The 19,480-nt window shown below is 48.3% G+C and overlaps 1 protein-coding gene across 1 annotated transcript in view; it reads right to left on the bottom strand.

Annotated features, from left to right (window-relative positions):
* Positions 1-12,923: 12,923 nt before the first annotated feature.
* LOC129831634 (uncharacterized protein KIAA1522-like) overlaps positions 12,924-19,480 on the bottom strand; it is a 53,319-nt gene continuing 46,762 nt past the window's right edge. Inside the window, exon 2 of the mRNA XM_055894982.1 lies at positions 12,924-14,665. Coding sequence (XP_055750957.1) covers positions 13,101-14,665 — 1,565 coding nt within the window. The 3' untranslated portion in view covers positions 12,924-13,100. The remainder of the gene's footprint in view (positions 14,666-19,480) is intronic.

Below are 19,480 nucleotides of genomic sequence, written 5' to 3'. Positions count from 1 at the left end.
CATGTTATTTAACCCCACATGTAGAGACAGACAGCATGTTATTTAACCCCTCATGTAGAGACAGACAGCATGTTATTTAACCCCACATGTAGAGACAGACAGCATGTTATTTAACCCCACATGTAGAGACAGACAGCATGTTATTTAACCCCTCATGTAGAGACAGACAGCATGTTATTTAACCCCTCATGTAGAGACAGACAGCATGTTATTTAACCCCACATGTAGAGACAGACAGCATGTTATTTAACCCCACATGTAGAGACAGACAGCATGTTATTTAACCCCTCATGTAGAGACAGACAGCATGTTATTGAACCCCACATGTAGAGACAGACAGCATGTTATTTAACCCCACATGTAGAGACAGACAGCATGTTATTTAACCCCTCATGTAGAGACAGACAGCATGTTATTTAACCCCACATGTAGAGACAGACAGCATGTTATTTAACCCCTCATGTAGAGACAGACAGCATGTTATTTAACCCCACATGTAGAGACAGACAGCATGTTATTTAACCCCACATGTAGAGACAGACAGCATGTTATTTAACCCCTCATGTAGAGACAGACAGCATGTTATTTAACCCCTCATGTAGAGACAGCCTCAGACAGCATGTTATTGAACCCCTCATGTAGAGACAGACAGCATGTTATTTAACCCCTCATGTAGAGACAGACAGCATGTTATTTAACCCCACATGTAGAGACAGACAGCATGTTATTTAACCCCTCATGTAGAGACAGACAGCATGTTATTTAACCCCACATGTAGAGACAGACAGCATGTTATTGAACCCCTCATGTAGAGACAGACAGCATGTTATTGAACCCCTCATGTAGAGACAGACAGCATGTTATTTAACCCCACATGTAGAGACAGACAGCATGTTATTGAACCCCTCATGTAGAGACAGCCTCAGACAGCATGTTATTTAACCCCTCATGGAGAGACAGACAGCATGTTATTTAACCCCTCATGTAGAGACAGACAGCATGTTATTTAACCCCACATGTAGAGACAGACAGCATGTTATTTAACCCCACATGTAGAGACAGACAGCATGTTATTGAACCCCTCATGTAGAGACAGCCTCAGACAGCATGTTATTTAACCCCTCATGTAGAGACAGACAGCATGTTATTTAACCCCTCATGTAGAGACAGCCAGCATGTTATTTAACCCCACATGTAGAGACAGACAGCATGTTATTTAACCCCACATGTAGAGACAGACAGCATGTTATTTAACCCCACATGTAGAGACAGACAGCATGTTATTTAACCCCAACATGTAGAGACAGACAGCATGTTATTTAACCCCAACATGTAGAGACAGACAGCATGTTATTTAACCCCTCATGTAGAGACAGCCTCAGACAGCATGTTATTGAACCCCACATGTAGAGACAGACAGCATGTTATTTAACCCCTCATGTAGAGACAGCCTCAGACAGCATGTTATTGAACCCCACATGTAGAGACAGACAGCATGTTATTTAACCCCACATGTAGAGACAGACAGCATGTTATTTAACCCCTCATGTAGAGACAGACAGCATGTTATTTAACCCCACATGTAGAGACAGACAGCATGTTATTTAACCCCTCATGTAGAGACAGACAGCATGTTATTTAACCCCACATGTAGAGACAGACAGCATGTTATTTAACCCCACATGTAGAGACAGACAGCATGTTATTTAACCCCACATGTAGAGACAGACAGCATGTTATTTAACCCCACATGTAGAGACAGACAGCATGTTATTTAACCCCTCATGTAGAGACAGACAGCATGTTATTTAACCCCACATGTAGAGACAGACAGCATGTTATTGAACCCCTCATGTAGAGACAGCCTCAGACAGCATGTTATTTAACCCCACATGTAGAGACAGCCAGCATGTTATTTAACCCCTCATGTAGAGACAGACAGCATGTTATTTAACCCCTCATGTAGAGACAGACAGCATGTTATTTAACCCCACATGTAGAGACAGACAGCATGTTATTTAACCCCTCATGTAGAGACAGACAGCATGTTATTTAACCCCTCATGTAGAGGCAGACAGCATGTTATTGAACCCCTCATGTAGAGACAGACAGCATGTTATTTAACCCCACATGTAGAGACAGACAGCATGTTATTTAACCCCTACATGTAGAGACAGACAGCATGTTATTTAACCCCACATGTAGAGACAGACAGCATGTTATTTAACCCCACATGTAGAGACAGACAGCATGTTATTTAACCCCACATGTAGAGACAGACAGCATGTTATTTAACCCCACATGTAGAGACAGACAGCATGTTATTTAACCCCATCATGTAGAGACAGCCTCAGACAGCATGTTATTTAACCCCACATGTAGAGACAGACAGCATGTTATTTAACCCCCCATGTAGAGACAGACAGCATGTTATTTAACCCCACATGTAGAGACAGACAGCATGTTATTGAACCCCACATGTAGAGACAGACAGCATGTTATTTAACCCACATGTAGAGACAGACAGCATGTTATTGAACCCCACATGTAGAGACAGACAGCATGTTATTGAACCCCACATGTAGAGACAGACAGCATGTTATTTAACCCCCCATGTAGAGACAGACAGCATGTTATTTAACCCCACATGTAGAGACAGACAGCATGTTATTGAACCCCACATGTAGAGACAGACAGCATGTTATTTAACCCCTCATGTAGAGACAGACAGCATGTTATTTAACCCCACATGTAGAGACAGACAGCATGTTATTTAACCCCCCATGTAGAGACAGACAGCATGTTATTTAACCCCCCATGTAGAGACAGACAGCATGTTATTTAATTAAACAGTTAATTAGATAGTAGTGGACGTGAGGACAGGATTCTCTGTATCTCACATCAAAACAGACAGGGGCCCATAGTGCACTACGTAGGGGGTAGGGTGCCATTTTGGAGGCAGCCTCTGTCTGCAGTAAGAGCTGAGGGGAAAACCCAGGGGTCGCTGGGTAATCATTCCTACCAGCGTGTCAAACTATTCAGAGGTGACTAAACGCTTCACAACAGAATGATAGAACCCCTCTGAGGGCTCCAGATGACCCAGAAACCCGTTCTAACCTCCAGTGGATTTGAGGAGAAGAGACTGAGTGGTTGTGTGTGTCCCACCAGGCGGTGGTGTCAAGGCAGAACGGTGAACCTGTCTGTTTGTTATAACAGGAAGCAGGAAACAGTCAGGAACAGGACTACACACACACACGAGCCAGGGGTGTAACAACTAAAAATACCCCCTCCTGTGAAAGGTCATAACAAGCCATAAAACACAGGAGGACATATGACAGCAGAGTGTGTGTGTGTGTGTGTGTGTGTGTGTGTGTGTGTGTGTGTGTGTGTGTGTGTGTGTGTGTGTGTGTGTGTGTGTGTGTGTGTGTGTAGATGATTAAACCATGTGATGAGAAGTCATTCAGCTGGGCGTGACCCTCTGGTGTCGTGTCAACATCGCTCTGTGATAATGGGTGTAGTCCTTTCCTCCATGTCAAATGAACTAGTGGCCTCATGGGTGGAATGTTATTCATCATTTCATAATGAATAAATAAATACAATAACGGCGAAAATCCTTGTGTTTCTATGTCAGTGTTGTTATATTTCAGTCTTCTGTGATGTATATAAAGTGTCATATTAGGATTGAATCAACTCTATATCTGACATGGTACAAGTGTCTTCTTTAAGCCCAGGGCCTAGAGAACACTACACAAAAAAGGTTGTTCGTCTGTCCCTATAGGATAACCCTTTGAAGAACCCTTGTTGGTTCCACGTAGAGCAGTTTTAGGTTACATGTACAACCCTTTACAGAGAGGGTTCTATGTGTAACCCAAAATGATTCTACCTGGAACAAAAAGGGATTCTACCTGGAACAAAAACGGGTTTTACTTGGAATCAAAAAGGAACCATTTTTTCTATGAGTGTAAATATTGGTGAACTTCCATCTAAAACCTACCACCATGCCACTTAACCCTAACCATCAAATCAAATGTTATTGGTTGGGTACAAATAGTTTGCAGACATTATCACAGGTGCAGAGCAATGCTTCTGTTTCTACTGCCAACAGTGCAGTAATACCCCACCATACCAAACAATACACACAAATAAACTGAGACATATCAGAATGAGAAATGTCCTGAATATAGCGTTTGTGTTGAGTGTCTAATCTTCCCATCACATCTATCCTTCAGCACGGTCATCCACCAATCACCACCTCCAATCACATCTATCATTCACCACAGCCATCCACCAATCACCACCTCCAATCACATCTATCCTTCAGCACAGCCATCCACCAATCACCACCTCCAATCACATCTATCCTTCAGAACAGTCATCACCAATCACCACCTCCAATCACATCTATCCTTCAGCACGGTCATCCACCAATCACCACCTCCAATCACATCTATCCTTCAGCACGGTCATCCACCAATCACCACCTCCAATCACATCTATCCTTCAGCACAGTCCTCACCAATCACATCTATCCTTCAGCACAGCCATCCACCAATCACATCTATCCTTCAGCACAGCCATCCACCAATCACATCTATCCTTCAGCACAGTCCTCACCAATCACCACCTCCAATCACATCTATCCTTCAGAACAGTCATCACCAATCACCACCTCCAATCACATCTATCCTTCAGCACAGCCATCCACCAATCACCACCTCCAATCACATCTATCCTTCAGCACAGCCATCCACCAATCACCACCTCCAATCACATCTATCCTTCAGCACAGCCATCCACCAATCACCACCTCCAATCACATCTATCCTTCAGAACAGTCATCACCAATCACCACCTCCAATCTCATCTATCCTTCAGCACAGCCATCCACCAATCACCACCTCCCTTTCTGACAGCAGACATACAATACAGAGACAGGGCTGCAGGACAGGACCACTAGGGGTAGAACATGGTGATGATACAATACAGAGACAAGGCTGCAGGACAGGACCACTAGGGGTAGAACATGGTGATGATACAATACAGAGACAGGGCTGCAGGACAGGACCACTAGGGGTAGAACATGGTGATGATACAATACAGAGACAGGGCTGCAGGACAGGACCACTAGGGGTAGAACATGGTGATGATACAATACAGAGACAGGGCTGCAGGACAGGACCACTAGGGGTAGAACATGGTGATGATACAGTACAGAGACAGGGCTGCAGGACAGGACCACTAGGGGTAGAACATGGTGATGATACAGTACAGAGACAGGACTACAGGACAGGACCACTAGGGGTAGAACATGGTGATGATACAATGCAGAGACAGGGCTGCAGGACAGGACCACTAGGGGTAGAACATGGTGATGATACAGTACAGAGACAGGGCTGCAGGACAGGACCACTAGGGGTAGAACACGGTGATGATACAATACAGAGACAGGACTACAGGACAGGACCACTAGGGGTAGAACATGGTGATGATACAGTACAGAGACAGGGCTGCAGGACAGGACCACTAGGGGTAGAACATGGTGATGATACAGTACAGAGACAGGGCTGCAGGACAGGACCACTAGGGGTAGAACACGGTGATGATACAATACAGAGACAGGGCTGCAGGACAGGACCACTAGGGGTAGAACACGGTGATGATACAATACAGAGACAGGGCTGCAGGACAGGACCACTAGGGGTAGAACACGGTGATGATACAATACAGAGACAGGACTACAGGACAGGACCACTAGGGGTAGAACACGGTGATGATACAATACAGAGACAGGGCTGCAGGACAGGACCACTAGGGGTAGAACACGGTGATGATACAATACAGAGACAGGGCTGCAGGACAGGACCACTAGGGGCGTCGCCTCACTAGCTGGCTTCTGAGGTGGAGCGATCGGCTAAGATGCTAGAAGAGGGCGATCACGTGTGGTTTTGAGGCAGAGGTCCTGAGTTCACGCCAGATTTGGTACTTCCTAAGCAAGTAGAATGATGTCCTTTACATAGACAACACTGTGTGTGTGTGAAGTCATCTTTGTGTTTGAGGGGAAACATTTAAGTCCTCCTTAATCCCACTCTACCGGTCTTCTGTCCTGTCTCCCTCTTTACCTTCCCCTCTCAACATGTTGTCTATTCAGTCAGACATGGTACACTGACAACCAGCTGTCGCGCACACACACACTCACACACACGCACACACACTCACGCACACACACACACGCACACGCACACGCACAAGCACACACACACTCACACACTCGCACTCACACACGCACAAACAAAGACTCTAACTGTAAAAGCTTAGTATCCATCTGTTAAACCACCCCCAGGAGAGGAGAGAGGAATAGAAAGAAGAGAACAGGGAGGAATAGAGAGAACAGGGAGGAATAGAGAGAAGAGAACAGGGAGGAATAGAGAGAAGAGAACAGGGAGGAATAGAGAGAAGAGAACAGGGAGGAATAGAGAGAAGAGAACAGGGAGGAATAGAGAGAAGAGAACAGGGAGGAATAGAGAGAAGAGAACAGGGAGGAATAGAGAGAAGAGAACAGGGAGGAATAGAGAGAACAGGGAGGAATAGAGAGAAGAGAACAGGGAGGAATAGAGAGAAGAGAACAGGGAGGAATAGAGAGAAGAGAACAGGGAGGAATAGAGAGAAGAGAACAGGGAGGAATAGAGAGAACAGGGAGGAATAGAGAGAACAGGGAGGAATAGAGAGAACAGGGAGGAATAGAGAGAACAGGGAGGAATAGAGAGAAGAGAACAGGGAGGAATAGAGAGAAGAGAACAGGGAGGAATAGAGAGAACAGGGAGGAATAGAGAGAAGAGAACAGGGAGGAATAGAAAGAAGAGAACAGGGAGGAATAGAGAGAAGAGAACAGGGAGGAATAGAGAGAAGAGAACAGGGAGGTTAGGGGAAAAGAGGAGGAGGAAGAGGAGAGGAAACGGGGGAGGAAGAGGAGAGAGAACATGTTCCATGTGGAACAGGACTCTTCAACATGATGGTTTGTCTAAACAGAGGATGTTGTTGTTCCATGAGGGGAGGCTGTGACCAGTGTGTATTAGTGAGCCCAGGAGCAGCAGGCCTGTGACCAGTGTGTATTAGTGAGCCCAGGAGCAGCAGGCCTGTGACCAGTGTGTATTAGTGAGCCCGGGAGCAGCAGGCCTGTGACCAGTGTGTATTAGTGAGCCCGGGAGCAGCAGGCCTGTGACCAGTGTGTATTAGTGAGCCCAGGAGCAGCAGGCCTGTGACCAGTGTGTATTAGTGAGCCCAGGAGCAGCAGGCCTGTGACCAGTGTGTATTAGTGAGCCCAGGAGCAGCAGGCCTGTGACCAGTGTGTATTAGTGAGCCCAGGAGCAGCAGGCCTGTGACCAGTGTGTATTAGTGAGCCCAGGAGCAGCAGGCCTGTGACCAGTGTGTATTAGTGAGCCCAGGAGCAGCAGGCCTGTGACCAGTGTGTATTAGTGAGCCCAGGAGCAGCAGGCCTGTGACCAGTGTGTATTAGTGAGCCCAGGAGCAGCAGGCCTGTGACCAGTGTGTATTAGTGAGCCCAGGAGCAGCAGGCCTGTGACCAGTGTGTATTAGTGAGCCCAGGAGCAGCAGGCCTGTGACCAGTGTGTATTAGTGAGCCCAGGAGCAGCAGGCCTGTGACCAGTGTGTATTAGTGAGCCCAGGAGCAGCAGGCCTGTGACCAGTGTGTATTAGTGAGCCCAGGAGCAGCAGGCCTGTGACCAGTGTGTATTAGTGAGCCCGGGAGCAGCAGGCCTGTGACCAGTGTGTATTAGTGAGCCCGGGAGCAGCAGGCCTGTGACCAGTGTGTATTAGTGAGCCCGGGAGCAGCAGGCCTGTGACCAGTGTGTATTAGTGAGCCCGGGAGCAGCAGGCCTGTGACCAGTGTGTATTAGTGAGCCCGGGAGCAGCAGGCCTGTGACCAGTGTGTATTAGTGAGCCCGGGAGCAGCAGGCCTGTGACCAGTGTGTATTAGTGAGCCCAGGAGCAGCAGGCCTGTGACCAGTGTGTATTAGTGAGCCCAGGAGCAGCAGGCCTGTGACCAGTGTGTATTAGTGAGCCCAGGAGCAGCAGGCCTGTGACCAGTGTGTATTAGTGAGCCCAGGAGCAGCAGGCCTGTGACCAGTGTGTATTAGTGAGCCCGGGAGCAGCAGGCCTGTGACCAGTGTGTATTAGTGAGCCCGGGAGCAGCAGGCCTGTGACCAGTGTGTATTAGTGAGCCCGGGAGCAGCAGGCCTGTGACCAGTGTGTATTAGTGAGCCCGGGAGCAGCAGGCCTGTGACCAGTGTGTATTAGTGAGCCCAGGAGCAGCAGGCCTGTGACCAGTGTGTATTAGTGAGCCCAGGAGCAGCAGGCCTGTGACCAGTGTGTATTAGTGAGCCCAGGAGCAGCAGGCCTGTGACCAGTGTGTATTAGTGAGCCCAGGAGCAGCAGGCCTGTGACCAGTGTGTATTAGTGAGCCCAGGAGCAGCAGGCCTGTGACCAGTGTGTATTAGTGAGCCCAGGAGCAGCAGGCCTGTGACCAGTGTGTATTAGTGAGCCCAGGAGCAGCAGGCCTGTGACCAGTGTGTATTAGTGAGCCCAGGAGCAGCAGGCCTGTGACCAGTGTGTATTAGTGAGCCCAGGAGCAGCAGGCCTGTGACCAGTGTGTATTAGTGAGCCCAGGAGCAGCAGGCCTGTGACCAGTGTGTATTAGTGAGCCCAGGAGCAGCAGGCCTGTGACCAGTGTGTATTAGTGAGCCCAGGAGCAGCAGGCCTGTGACCAGTGTGTATTAGTGAGCCCAGGAGCAGCAGGCCTGTGACCAGTGTGTATTAGTGAGCCCAGGAGCAGCAGGCCTGTGACCAGTGTGTATTAGTGAGCCCAGGAGCAGCAGGCCTGTGACCAGTGTGTATTAGTGAGCCCAGGAGCAGCAGGCCTGTGACCAGTGTGTATTAGTGAGCCCAGGAGCAGCAGGCCTGTGACCAGTGTGTATTAGTGAGCCCAGGAGCAGCAGGCCTGTGACCAGTGTGTATTAGTGAGCCCAGGAGCAGCAGGCCTGTGACCAGTGTGTATTAGTGAGCCCAGAAGCAGCAGGCCTGTGACCAGTGTGTATTAGTGAGCCCAGGAGCAGCAGGCCTGTGACCAGTGTGTATTAGTGAGCCCAGGAGCAGCAGGCCTGTGACCAGTGTGTATTAGTGAGCCCAGGAGCAGCAGGCCTGTGACCAGTGTGTATTAGTGAGCCCAGGAGCAGCAGGCCTGTGACCAGTGTGTATTAGTGAGCCCAGGAGCAGCAGGCCTGTGACCAGTGTGTATTAGTGAGCCCAGGAGCAGCAGGCCTGTGACCAGTGTGTATTAGTGAGCCCAGGAGCAGCAGGCCTGTGACCAGTGTGTATTAGTGAGCCCGGGAGCAGCAGGCCTGTGACCAGTGTGTATTAGTGAGCCCAGGAGCAGCAGGCCTGTGACCAGTGTGTATTAGTGAGCCCAGGAGCAGCAGGCCTGTGACCAGTGTGTATTAGTGAGCCCAGGAGCAGCAGGCCTGTGACCAGTGTGTATTAGTGAGCCCAGGAGCAGCAGGCCTGTGACCAGTGTGTATTAGTGAGCCCAGGAGCAGCAGGCCTGTGACCAGTGTGTATTAGTGAGCCCAGGAGCAGCAGGCCAGCGGAACCTGACAGTGTTCTATCAGAACCGTGTAGTGGGTGTTATGGAGCTGCCTCATACTTTCCAGACCGGTTGTGATTTGGCTCAGAGTTTCCACACTATTAGCAGCACCACTGAACTTCCAGCTGTATCCTGTGTCCTCTGGGACAACAACAGATAATAGTGATGGAGAAGGACCAGCTGAGAGGGACATGAACCAGTAACTCTACAGATACAGGACATAGCACTACCTCCTGTGCCGTTAAGATCTGGCTCTCATAGTATGACACGAGTACACTTTCTAACTTCAGACAAAGATGAACGGAGCAAAGTACAGAGATCCTTGATGAAAACCTGCTCCAGAGTGCTCAGGACCTCAGACTGGGGCGAAGGTTCACCTACCAACAGGACAACGACCCTAAGCACACAGCCAAGACAACACAGGAGTGGCTTCGGGACAAGTCTCTGAATGTCCTTGAGTGGCCCAGCCAGAGCCCGGACTTGAACCCGATCGACCATCTCTGGAAAGACCTGAAAATAGCTGTGTAGCGACGCCCCCCATCCAACCTGACAGAGCTTGAGAGGATCTGCAGAGAAGAATGGGAGAAACTCCCCAAATACAGGTGTGCCAAGCTTGTAGCGTCATACCCAAGACGATTCGATGCTGTAGTCGCTGCCAAAGGTGCTTCAACAAAGTACTGGTCTGAAAATGTATGTAAATGTGATATTTCCAATTATGAAAAAAATAATTTGTTTGTTACTTTGTCATCATGGGGTATTGTGTATAGATTAATGAGGGAAAATAACAATTTCATAAATTTTAGAATAAGGCTGTAACGTAACAAAATGTGGAAAAAGTCAAGGAGTCTGAATACTTTTAGAATGCACTATATATATAGCCTGCCTCCAAAATGGCCTCAAAGTGACCGTAAGGGCCCTGGTCAAAAGTAGTGCACTATATCACATCTTCCCTACAATACAGAGTTAAAAAAAAGAAAAATAGAAATGCGAGGAGTAAAATACACAAGAATGGAGCTATATACAGGAAGTACTAGTACCAGATCAATGTGCAGCTATATACAGGAAGTACCAGTACCAGATCAATGTGCAGCTATATACAGGAAGTACCAGTACCAGATCAATGTGGAGCTATATACAGGAAGTACCAGTACCAGATCAATGTGCAGCTATATACAGGAAGTACCAGTACCAGATCAATGTGCAGCTATATACAGGAAGTATCAGTACCAGATCAATGTTGAGCTATATACAGGAAGTACCAGTACCAGATCAATGTGGAGCTATATACAGGAAGTACCAGTACCAGATGAATGTGCAGCTATATACAGGAAGTACCAGTACCAGATCAATGTGCAGCTATATACAGGAAGTACCAGATCAATGTGGAGCTATATACAGGAAGAACCAGTACCAGATCAATGTGGAGCTATATACAGGAAGTACCAGTACCAGATCAATGTGGAGCTATATACAGGAAGTATCAGTACCAGATCAATGTGGAGCTATATACAGGAAGTACCAGTACCAGATCAATGTGGAGCTATATACAGGAAGTACCAGTACCAGATCAATGTGGAGCTATATACAGGAAGTACTAGTACCAGATCAATGTGGAGCTATATACAGGAAGTATCAGTACCAGATCAATGTGGAGCTATATACAGGAAGTATCAGTACCAGATCAATGTGGAGCTATATACAGGAAGTACCAGATGAATGTGGAGCTATATACAGGAAGTACCAGTACCAGATGAATGTGGAGCTATATACAGGGAGTACCAGTACCAGATGAATGTGGAGCTATATACAGGAAGTACCAGATGAATGTGGAGCTATATACAGGAAGTATCAGTACCAGATGAATGTGGAGCTATATACAGGAAGAACCAGTACCAGATCAATGTGGAGCTATATACAGGAAGTATCAGTACCAGATGAATGTGGAGCTATATACAGGAAGAACCAGTACCAGATGAATGTGGAGCTATATACAGGAAGTACCAGTACCAGATCTATGTGGAGCTATATACAGGAAGTATCAGTACCAGATCAATGTGGAGCTATATACAGGAAGAACCAGTACCAGATCAATGTGGAGCTATATACAGGAAGTACCAGTACCAGATCAATGTGGAGCTATATACAGGAAGTACCAGTACCAGATCAATGTGGAGCTATATACAGGAAGTACCAGTACCAGATGAATGTGCAGCTATATACAGGAAGTACCTGTACCAGATCAATGTGCAGCTATATACAGGAAGTACCAGATCAATGTGCAGCTATATACAGGAAGTACCAGATCAATGTGGAGCTATATACAGGAAGAACCAGTACCAGATCAATGTGCAGCTATATACAGGAAGTACCAGTACCAGATCAATGTGCAGCTATATACAGGAAGTACCAGTACCAGATGAATGTGGAGCTATATACAGGAAGTACCAGTACCAGATCAATGTGCAGAGGTACGAGGTATTTGAGGTAGATAGGTACATGCAGGCAGGGTAAAGTGACTATAGAACCAAAATTGGTTCTGTGAAAGTTCCCAGAATGTTTTTCATAACACAAACACTACCCAGAAAAAAAACTATGCTGATGATTACAGAATGTCTGTACAAAACATTTGTCTGATGTTGCAAGACCGATCCTTAAAAACATTTAATTTGTTATTTAAGGGTTGCCAGAATGTTTCATTAGGTTGTGGGAACAGTCTGGTGGAAACATTGTGGGGACATCACTAAAGATATGTTCCCAAAACACTAAGACTGTCCAGTCTTGGTTACGGTTGTGTGTGTGACTAAAGTTTTAAATGTCCTATGAATGAAATAATGTGCAGATTGTCAACATATGAAGTGTAAACATATGGTTGTGTGTGTGTGATTAAATGCTGTTCACATGTCCTATGAATGACATTAAAATGCCACTTGTCTCTATATCGCCTACAATACAGTCCTCAAATGAGAATTACCATTCAATCTACAATACAGTCCTCAGATGAGAATTACCATTCAATCTACAATACAGTCCTCAAATGAGAATTACCATTCATTCTACAATACAGTCCTCAGATGAGAATTACCATTCAATCTACAATACATTCCTCAAATGACAATTACCATTAAATCTACAATACAGTCCTCAGATGAGAATTACCATTCAATCTAGAGAGAAACATTACAGGGATGTATTCCAGTCTGCTTTAATGACAACCATGTTCTGTGTATGTTTGGTGGGACATTGATGGAATATTCTCCTAACACACAGAAAGCTGATCACATGAATATTCTTGAAATGTGTCTGGTACCTTTAGTATCTTAAGTTCTGGGTAAGTTCTATTTGACATGTAGGGAATGGTCTCTTGGAAACATTCCTTGCACACCATGGGAACATTCCTATGAAAACATTAGTTAATGACCTACGTGGTCGGCAGTTAGCTTAGCGGTTATGAGCGTTGGGCCAGTAACCATGTACATTTAAAACGCTTACCTTGCACTCTCTTTAGCCCCTGTCTCTGCACCGCCACAGGTAGAGGTGATGGTGGAGGTGAGGAAACACGCTCCTGACGCATCATCGGTGGCGGGCTCTCCTTCTTCACCCCGTTGCTAAGGGCAACCCCGCTCAGAACACCGGCGGCGCTTGGAACCCTGGTGGTCGTCATGGCGTCGGGACGGGAGAAGGAAGCGATCCTCTGCAGGATGGAACCCACGCTTTCTCTCTCTGATATCATTTCCTGTGGCTGGGTGTGCTCCAGTGGCAGGGGGGTGGAGAGGGCCAGGTGTCCTACCTGAGGTCTGCGGGAGAGCAGGTTGAGCTGGGGGGTCTGGGCGGGGGACAGGGGGACAGGGGACTGGCTCACCTTAGGGACAGGCTTGGCCCCCGGGGGGGAGGTAGGTGGGGGAGAGCGGGGGAGGGAGGGGTTGTTGTTGTTGTAGGAGAGGTGGTGGTTGGCGGAGGGAAGAGGAGTGAGGTCACCACCGGAGCTGTCTAGACTGCTGAGGGAGGGACTAGCTGAGACAGAGAGGCTGCTGGGATACTGGGCTCTGGGGGGAGGTTTAGGGGGGTCAGATGAGGGGGGATGATGGGGGCTGGGCTGGGGCGTCTTCACCCCCACCAGACTGTCTAGATCCAGGGGGAACTTATTGAGACGCTGGGTCTCTTTGGGTTTGGGCTGGGCCTGGTAGCTGCTGTGGTTCCGATTGGGTGTGTAGCATCCTTCCTTGCCAAAGGGACTGGTGTTATAATGGCGCTGCGATCCGCCATTCAAACCGACATTGGCGTTGCCATACCTCACCCCTCCACCTCCAGCCCCCCGCACCCCCATCACCCCGCCTCCTCCTTCCCCGATCTGGAGGTCCAGACTGGGCATGGATCCGTGGCTCACCCCCCTGGGCTCTGGAGCTCCCAGCCCTATAGGCCCCTCTAGCTCAGAGTGAAACACACTCCCATGGGAAGAGATCCGCTTCCCCATCCCCACGCCCACGCCACGCTGCTGCCCAGGACGCTGCTCCATCTGTGGGCTAGTGGAGTAGGACAGAGACCCTGGCTTGCCTGGAGGTACCCCTCCTCCTCCTCCTTCTCCTCCACCTCCCTGGATGGAATACTCCAGACTAGAAGAGGAGCTATGGAGACTATCGTTGTCGCTGCCTGGGCCAGAGAGAGAGGAGGAGAAACCCTTCGGGTTGAACTTGTTCTGGAAAGAAGAGGCTCTGGCGATGCCTCCGGAGCTGCCGCCATTGTTGTTGATGGTAGGTCTGTTCATGGCTCTGTTGAAGGAGAGACTGGAGACCATACGGGACTTGAATACAGGGCTCTGGGCGGGGCTGGGGTTGGTACCAAGACTGATCCGGGAGCGGAAGGCAGGGGAGCCGTGGCTGGAGGTGGGGAACCCTCGACCCTCGTTGGTCTTGTTGAGGAGGGAGGTGGAGGAGAGGGGGGAGGGAACGGGGGAGGAGGGGGAGAAGGGAGGAAGCTCGTCCACGTCATCGACGTCGAAGGATCTTTTCAAAGCTGTGGAGGAGAGAGAAGGATATATGGGCAGAGGTAGGGGGGGGGGGGGGGGGGAGAGGGGGGGGGGGGGAGGGGGGAAGAGGGAGCGGGAGTGGGAGAGGAGGAAGAGGAAGAGGGGTGAGGGGGAAAGAGGGAGGGAGAGGGGTAGATGGAGGGACAAGGAGGGAGGGTTAATAAGTGAGTTAGTTAATAACAGTTGAATAGTTGAGCTTTAACTAAATGAATACACTTACTAACTGGTCTTATTTAAGTTACTTTACTTAGACAAAACCAAGTCAATCCATTTACAGATAAAGATAACTGTTGTTTTGAAGCTAGCAGTAAAAGGTCAATCTATATGGCCCAGGCCTGCTAGGACACACACACACACACACACGAACACACACACACACACACACACACACACACACACACACACACACACACACACACACACACACACACACACACACACACACACACACACACACACACACACACACACACACACACACACACACACACACACACACACACACACAGTCAATAACACAATAGAAAAGTCTATATACAGTGTGTGCAAATGAGGTAAGATTAGGGAGGTAAGGCAATAAATAGGCCACAGTGGCGAAATAATTACAATGTAGCAATTAAACACTGGAGTGAATAGATGTGCAGAAGATGAATGTGCAAGTAGAGGTACTGGGGTGCAAAGGAGGTGAGTATTGAGAGGGGAGGCTGGGTGTTTTGTGAAGGCTCTATGTTATACTGGATGCATTTAGATATTGTCGTCCATGTTTTAAGGAGCCATGGGATGTCCTCCAGTGATGTTCCTATCGGAGGAATCTGTTGCTTAATGGACAAGGTGATAAAAACATTTTGTTCCCTGATAGACTACAACTCGGGGTGCGTCGGAACTTCCTGACCTGGCCCGTCCCTCTCCCAAGATGTAAAGATAGATTTCTTTACAGGGTGAAATGTCCCTTTAACCTGCAGTAGTGATGAGGGCTATCTTTACAGGGTGAAATGTCCTTTTAACCTGCAGTAGTGAAGAGGGCTATCTTTACAGGGTGAAATGTCCCTTTAACCTGCAGTAGTGATGAGGGCTATCTTTACAGGGTGAAATGTCCTTTTAACCTGCAGTAGTGAAGAGGGCTATCTTTACAGGGTGAAATGTCCCTTTAACCTGCAGTAGTGATGAGGGCTATCTTTACAGGGTGAAATGTCCCTTTAACCTGCAGTAGTGATCATGCTATCTTTACAGGGTGAAATGTCCCTTTAACCTGCAGTAGTGAAGAGGGCTATCTTTACAGGGTGAAATGTCCCTTTAACCTGCAGTAGTGAAGAGGGCTATCTTTACAGGGTGAAATGTCCCTTTAACCTGCAGTAGTGATGAGGGCTATCTTTACAGGGTGAAATGTCCCTTTAACCTGCAGTAGTGAAGAGGGCTATCTTTACAGGGTGAAATGTCCCTTTAACCTGCAGTAGTGAAGAGGGCTATCTTTACAGGGTGAAATGTCCCTTTAACCTGCAGTAGTGAAGAGGGCTATCTTTACAGGGTGAAATGTCCCTTTAACCTGCAGTAGTGATGAGGGCTATCTTTACAGGGTGAAATGTCCCTTTAACCTGCAGTAGTGAAGAGGGCTATCTTTACAGGGTGATGTCATCAGGCCTCAAAGAGAGATCAAACAGTAGGTCTGTAATTACGGCCTCGGCACTAACAACGGTTCTGTCTGGAGGTACACACACACGCGCGCGCGCGCACGCGCGCACACACACACACACACACACACACACACACACACACACACACACACACACACACACACACACACACACACACACACACACACACCTGATACAGGCTGCTAATACAACATGGACAGTCTTCAAAGTAGAGCCGTTAGGGATGATGAAAGCACCAGAGAAGAAGAGTTGACTTTACAAATGTCACACTCTTTTGTATCTCTCTGTCTGAACCAAATGTCACACTCTTTTGTATCTCTCTGTCTGAACCAAATGCCACACTCTTTTGTATCTCTCTGTTTGAACCAAATGCCACACTCTTTTGTATCTCTCTGTCTGAACCAAATGCCACACTCTTTTGTATCTCTCTGTTTGAACCAAATGCCACACTCTTTTGTATCTCTCTGTCTGAACCAAATGTGCCAATTTAACACACACCTCCTCTATAGGGTGTTTCCATGTAAAAGGACCCATAAGCAGCAACACGTGAAGTTCACAGCAACGCGTCAAATTGGGTGTCAAATGAAAGCTAAGAGTTTAAGTTTTAAAGGAATTAAGGGATATATAAATTTTTTCAACGATTTTCTATGCAAAAAACCTCCAAAAAGGGTCTGATTTCTGGTCAAACAGATGGAAAAGGGGTCTGATTTCTGGTCAAACAGATGGAAAAAGGGTCTGATTTCTGGTCAAACAGATGGAAAAAGGGTCTGATTTCTGGTCAAACAGATGGAAAAAGGGTCTGATTTCTGGTCAAACAGATGGAAAAAGGGTCTGATTTCTGGTCAAACAGATGGAAAAAGGGGTTTGATTTCTGGTCAAACAGATGGAAAAAGGGGTTTGATTTCTGGTCAAACAGATGGAAAAAGGGGTTTGATTTCTGGTCAAACAGATGGAAAAAGGGGGTCTTAGAAACACAATAATGTGGAAGTAAACTGACAACTAATATCAACACGTACATTTAGATTAGGAGAAAGTATTTGCCTTCTGTATGTTCAAGAAACATTGCCTTGTTCCATGTAAATCTGTTATCACCAACCCACATATCTTTAGAACTACTAAACTCTGCTGTTCTGTGCAGTAGTGAACTCTACTGTTGTCACGCCCTGGCCTTAGTATTATTGGTTTTCTTTATTATTTTAGTTAGGTCAGGGTGTGACATGGGGAATGTTTTTGTTTTGTTGGTTTTGGGTGTTGTTTATGGTAAAGGGGTTGTGTATAGTATATGGGTTTGTGTGGAGTACAGGTTTCTAGTATTGTCTATGTATGTTTAGTTGTCTAGGAGAGTCTATGGTTACCTGAATGAGTTCCCAATTAGAGACAGCTGATTTCGGTTGTCTCTGATTGGGAGCCTTATTTAGGGTAGCCATAGGCTCTCATTGGTTGTGGGTAATTGTCTATGTAAGAACGTTAGTAGCCTGTATGTTTGTGCACAACGTTTGTAGCTTCACGGTCGTTTTGTTATTTTGTTGTTTTGTTAAAGTGTTTTTGTGTCGTGTTCATCTTCGTGTTAAAATAAAAGAAGATGGCTTATTTTCCAACTGCTGCATTTTGGTCCGTAAATCCGCTACACGATCGTGACAGAATTACCCACCATAGGACCAAGCGGCATGACCAGCGGCAACAGGAGCAATACAAGGATTTATGGACATGGGAGGAAATTTTAGACCGGGAGGTACCAGGAGAATATAACCGCCCCAAAGCTGAGCTGGAGGCAACGAAAGCAGAGAGGCGGCGATATGAGGAGCTAGCTCGGAGGCAGGAAAAGGAACCTACAAAGGATCTGGGTTACACTACGTGGGAGGAGATCGACAGGTGGGCGATCAACCCAGGGAGAGTGCCGGAGCCCGCCTGGGATTCTCTGGCGCAGTGCGAGGAGGGATACCGGCGAATGGAGGCAGCACGACGAAGCGGTAGGAAGCCTGTGGGAAAACCCAAAAAATTTCTTTGGGGGGGGCTTAAAGGGAGAGTGGCGAAGTCAGGTAGGAAACCTGCGCCTACTCCCTGTAATTACCGTGGAGAGCGAGAGTACGGGCAGACACCGTGTTACGCAGTAGAGCGCACGGTGTCTCCTGTACGTGTGCATAGCCCGGTGCGGGTTATTCCACCTCCCCGCACTGGCAGGGCTAGATTGAGTATTGAGCCGGATGTCATGAAGCCGGCCCTACATATCTGGCCACCAGTGCGTCTCCTCGGGCCGGTTTACATGGCACCAGCCTTACGCATGGTGTCCCCGGTTCGCCTACATAGCCCGGTGCGGGTTATTCCACCTCCCCGCACTGGTCGGGCAACGGGGAGCATTCAACCAGGTAAGGTTGGTCAGGCTCAATGCTCAAGGGAGCCAATACGCCTGCACGGTCCGGTATTTCCGGCGCCACCTCCCCGCCCCAGTTCAGTGCCACCAGTGCCTACACCACGTAACAGGCTTCCAGTGTGTCTCCAGAGCCCTGTTCCTCCTCCACGCACTCGTCCTATGGTGCGTGTCTCCAGCCCGGTATCACCAATTCCGGCACCACGCACTAAGCCTTTTGTGCGTCTCCAGAGTCCTGTGCATCCTGTTGCTGCTCCCCGCATTAGCCCTGAGATGCGTGTCCCCAGTCCGGTACCACCAGTTCCGGCCCCACGCACTAGGCCTAATGTGCGTCCCCAGGGTCCAGTATGCCCTGTTCCTGCTCCCCGCACTAGCCCTGAGATGCGTGTCCCCAGCCCGGTGCCACCAGTCCCGGCACCACGCACCGGGCCTACGGTGCGCCTCAGCCGGCAGGAGTCTGCCGTCTGCACAGCGATGACTGAACTGCTCGTCTCCCCAGCGCCATCTGAGCCATCCGTCTCCCCAGCGCCATCTGAGCCATCCGTCTCCCCAGCGCCATCTGAGCCATCCGTCTGCAATGAGCCTGCAAAGCCGCCCGTCTGCCATGAGCCTGCAAAGCCGCCCGTCTGCCATGAGCCCACTGAGCCGTCCGCCAGACAGGAGCCGCTAGAGCCGCCAGCCAGACAGGAGCCGCTAGAGCCGTCCGTCAGACAGGATCTGCCAGAGCCGCCAACCAGACAGGATCTGCCAGAGCCGCCAACCAGACAGGATCTGCCAGAGCC

This window comes from Salvelinus fontinalis, chromosome 2, assembly GCF_029448725.1.
Source record: "Salvelinus fontinalis isolate EN_2023a chromosome 2, ASM2944872v1, whole genome shotgun sequence".
Lineage (NCBI taxonomy): Eukaryota > Metazoa > Chordata > Actinopteri > Salmoniformes > Salmonidae > Salvelinus > Salvelinus fontinalis.
The sequence above is the reverse complement of the archived record's forward strand: the minus strand, read 5'-3'. Positions and strand labels throughout refer to the sequence as shown.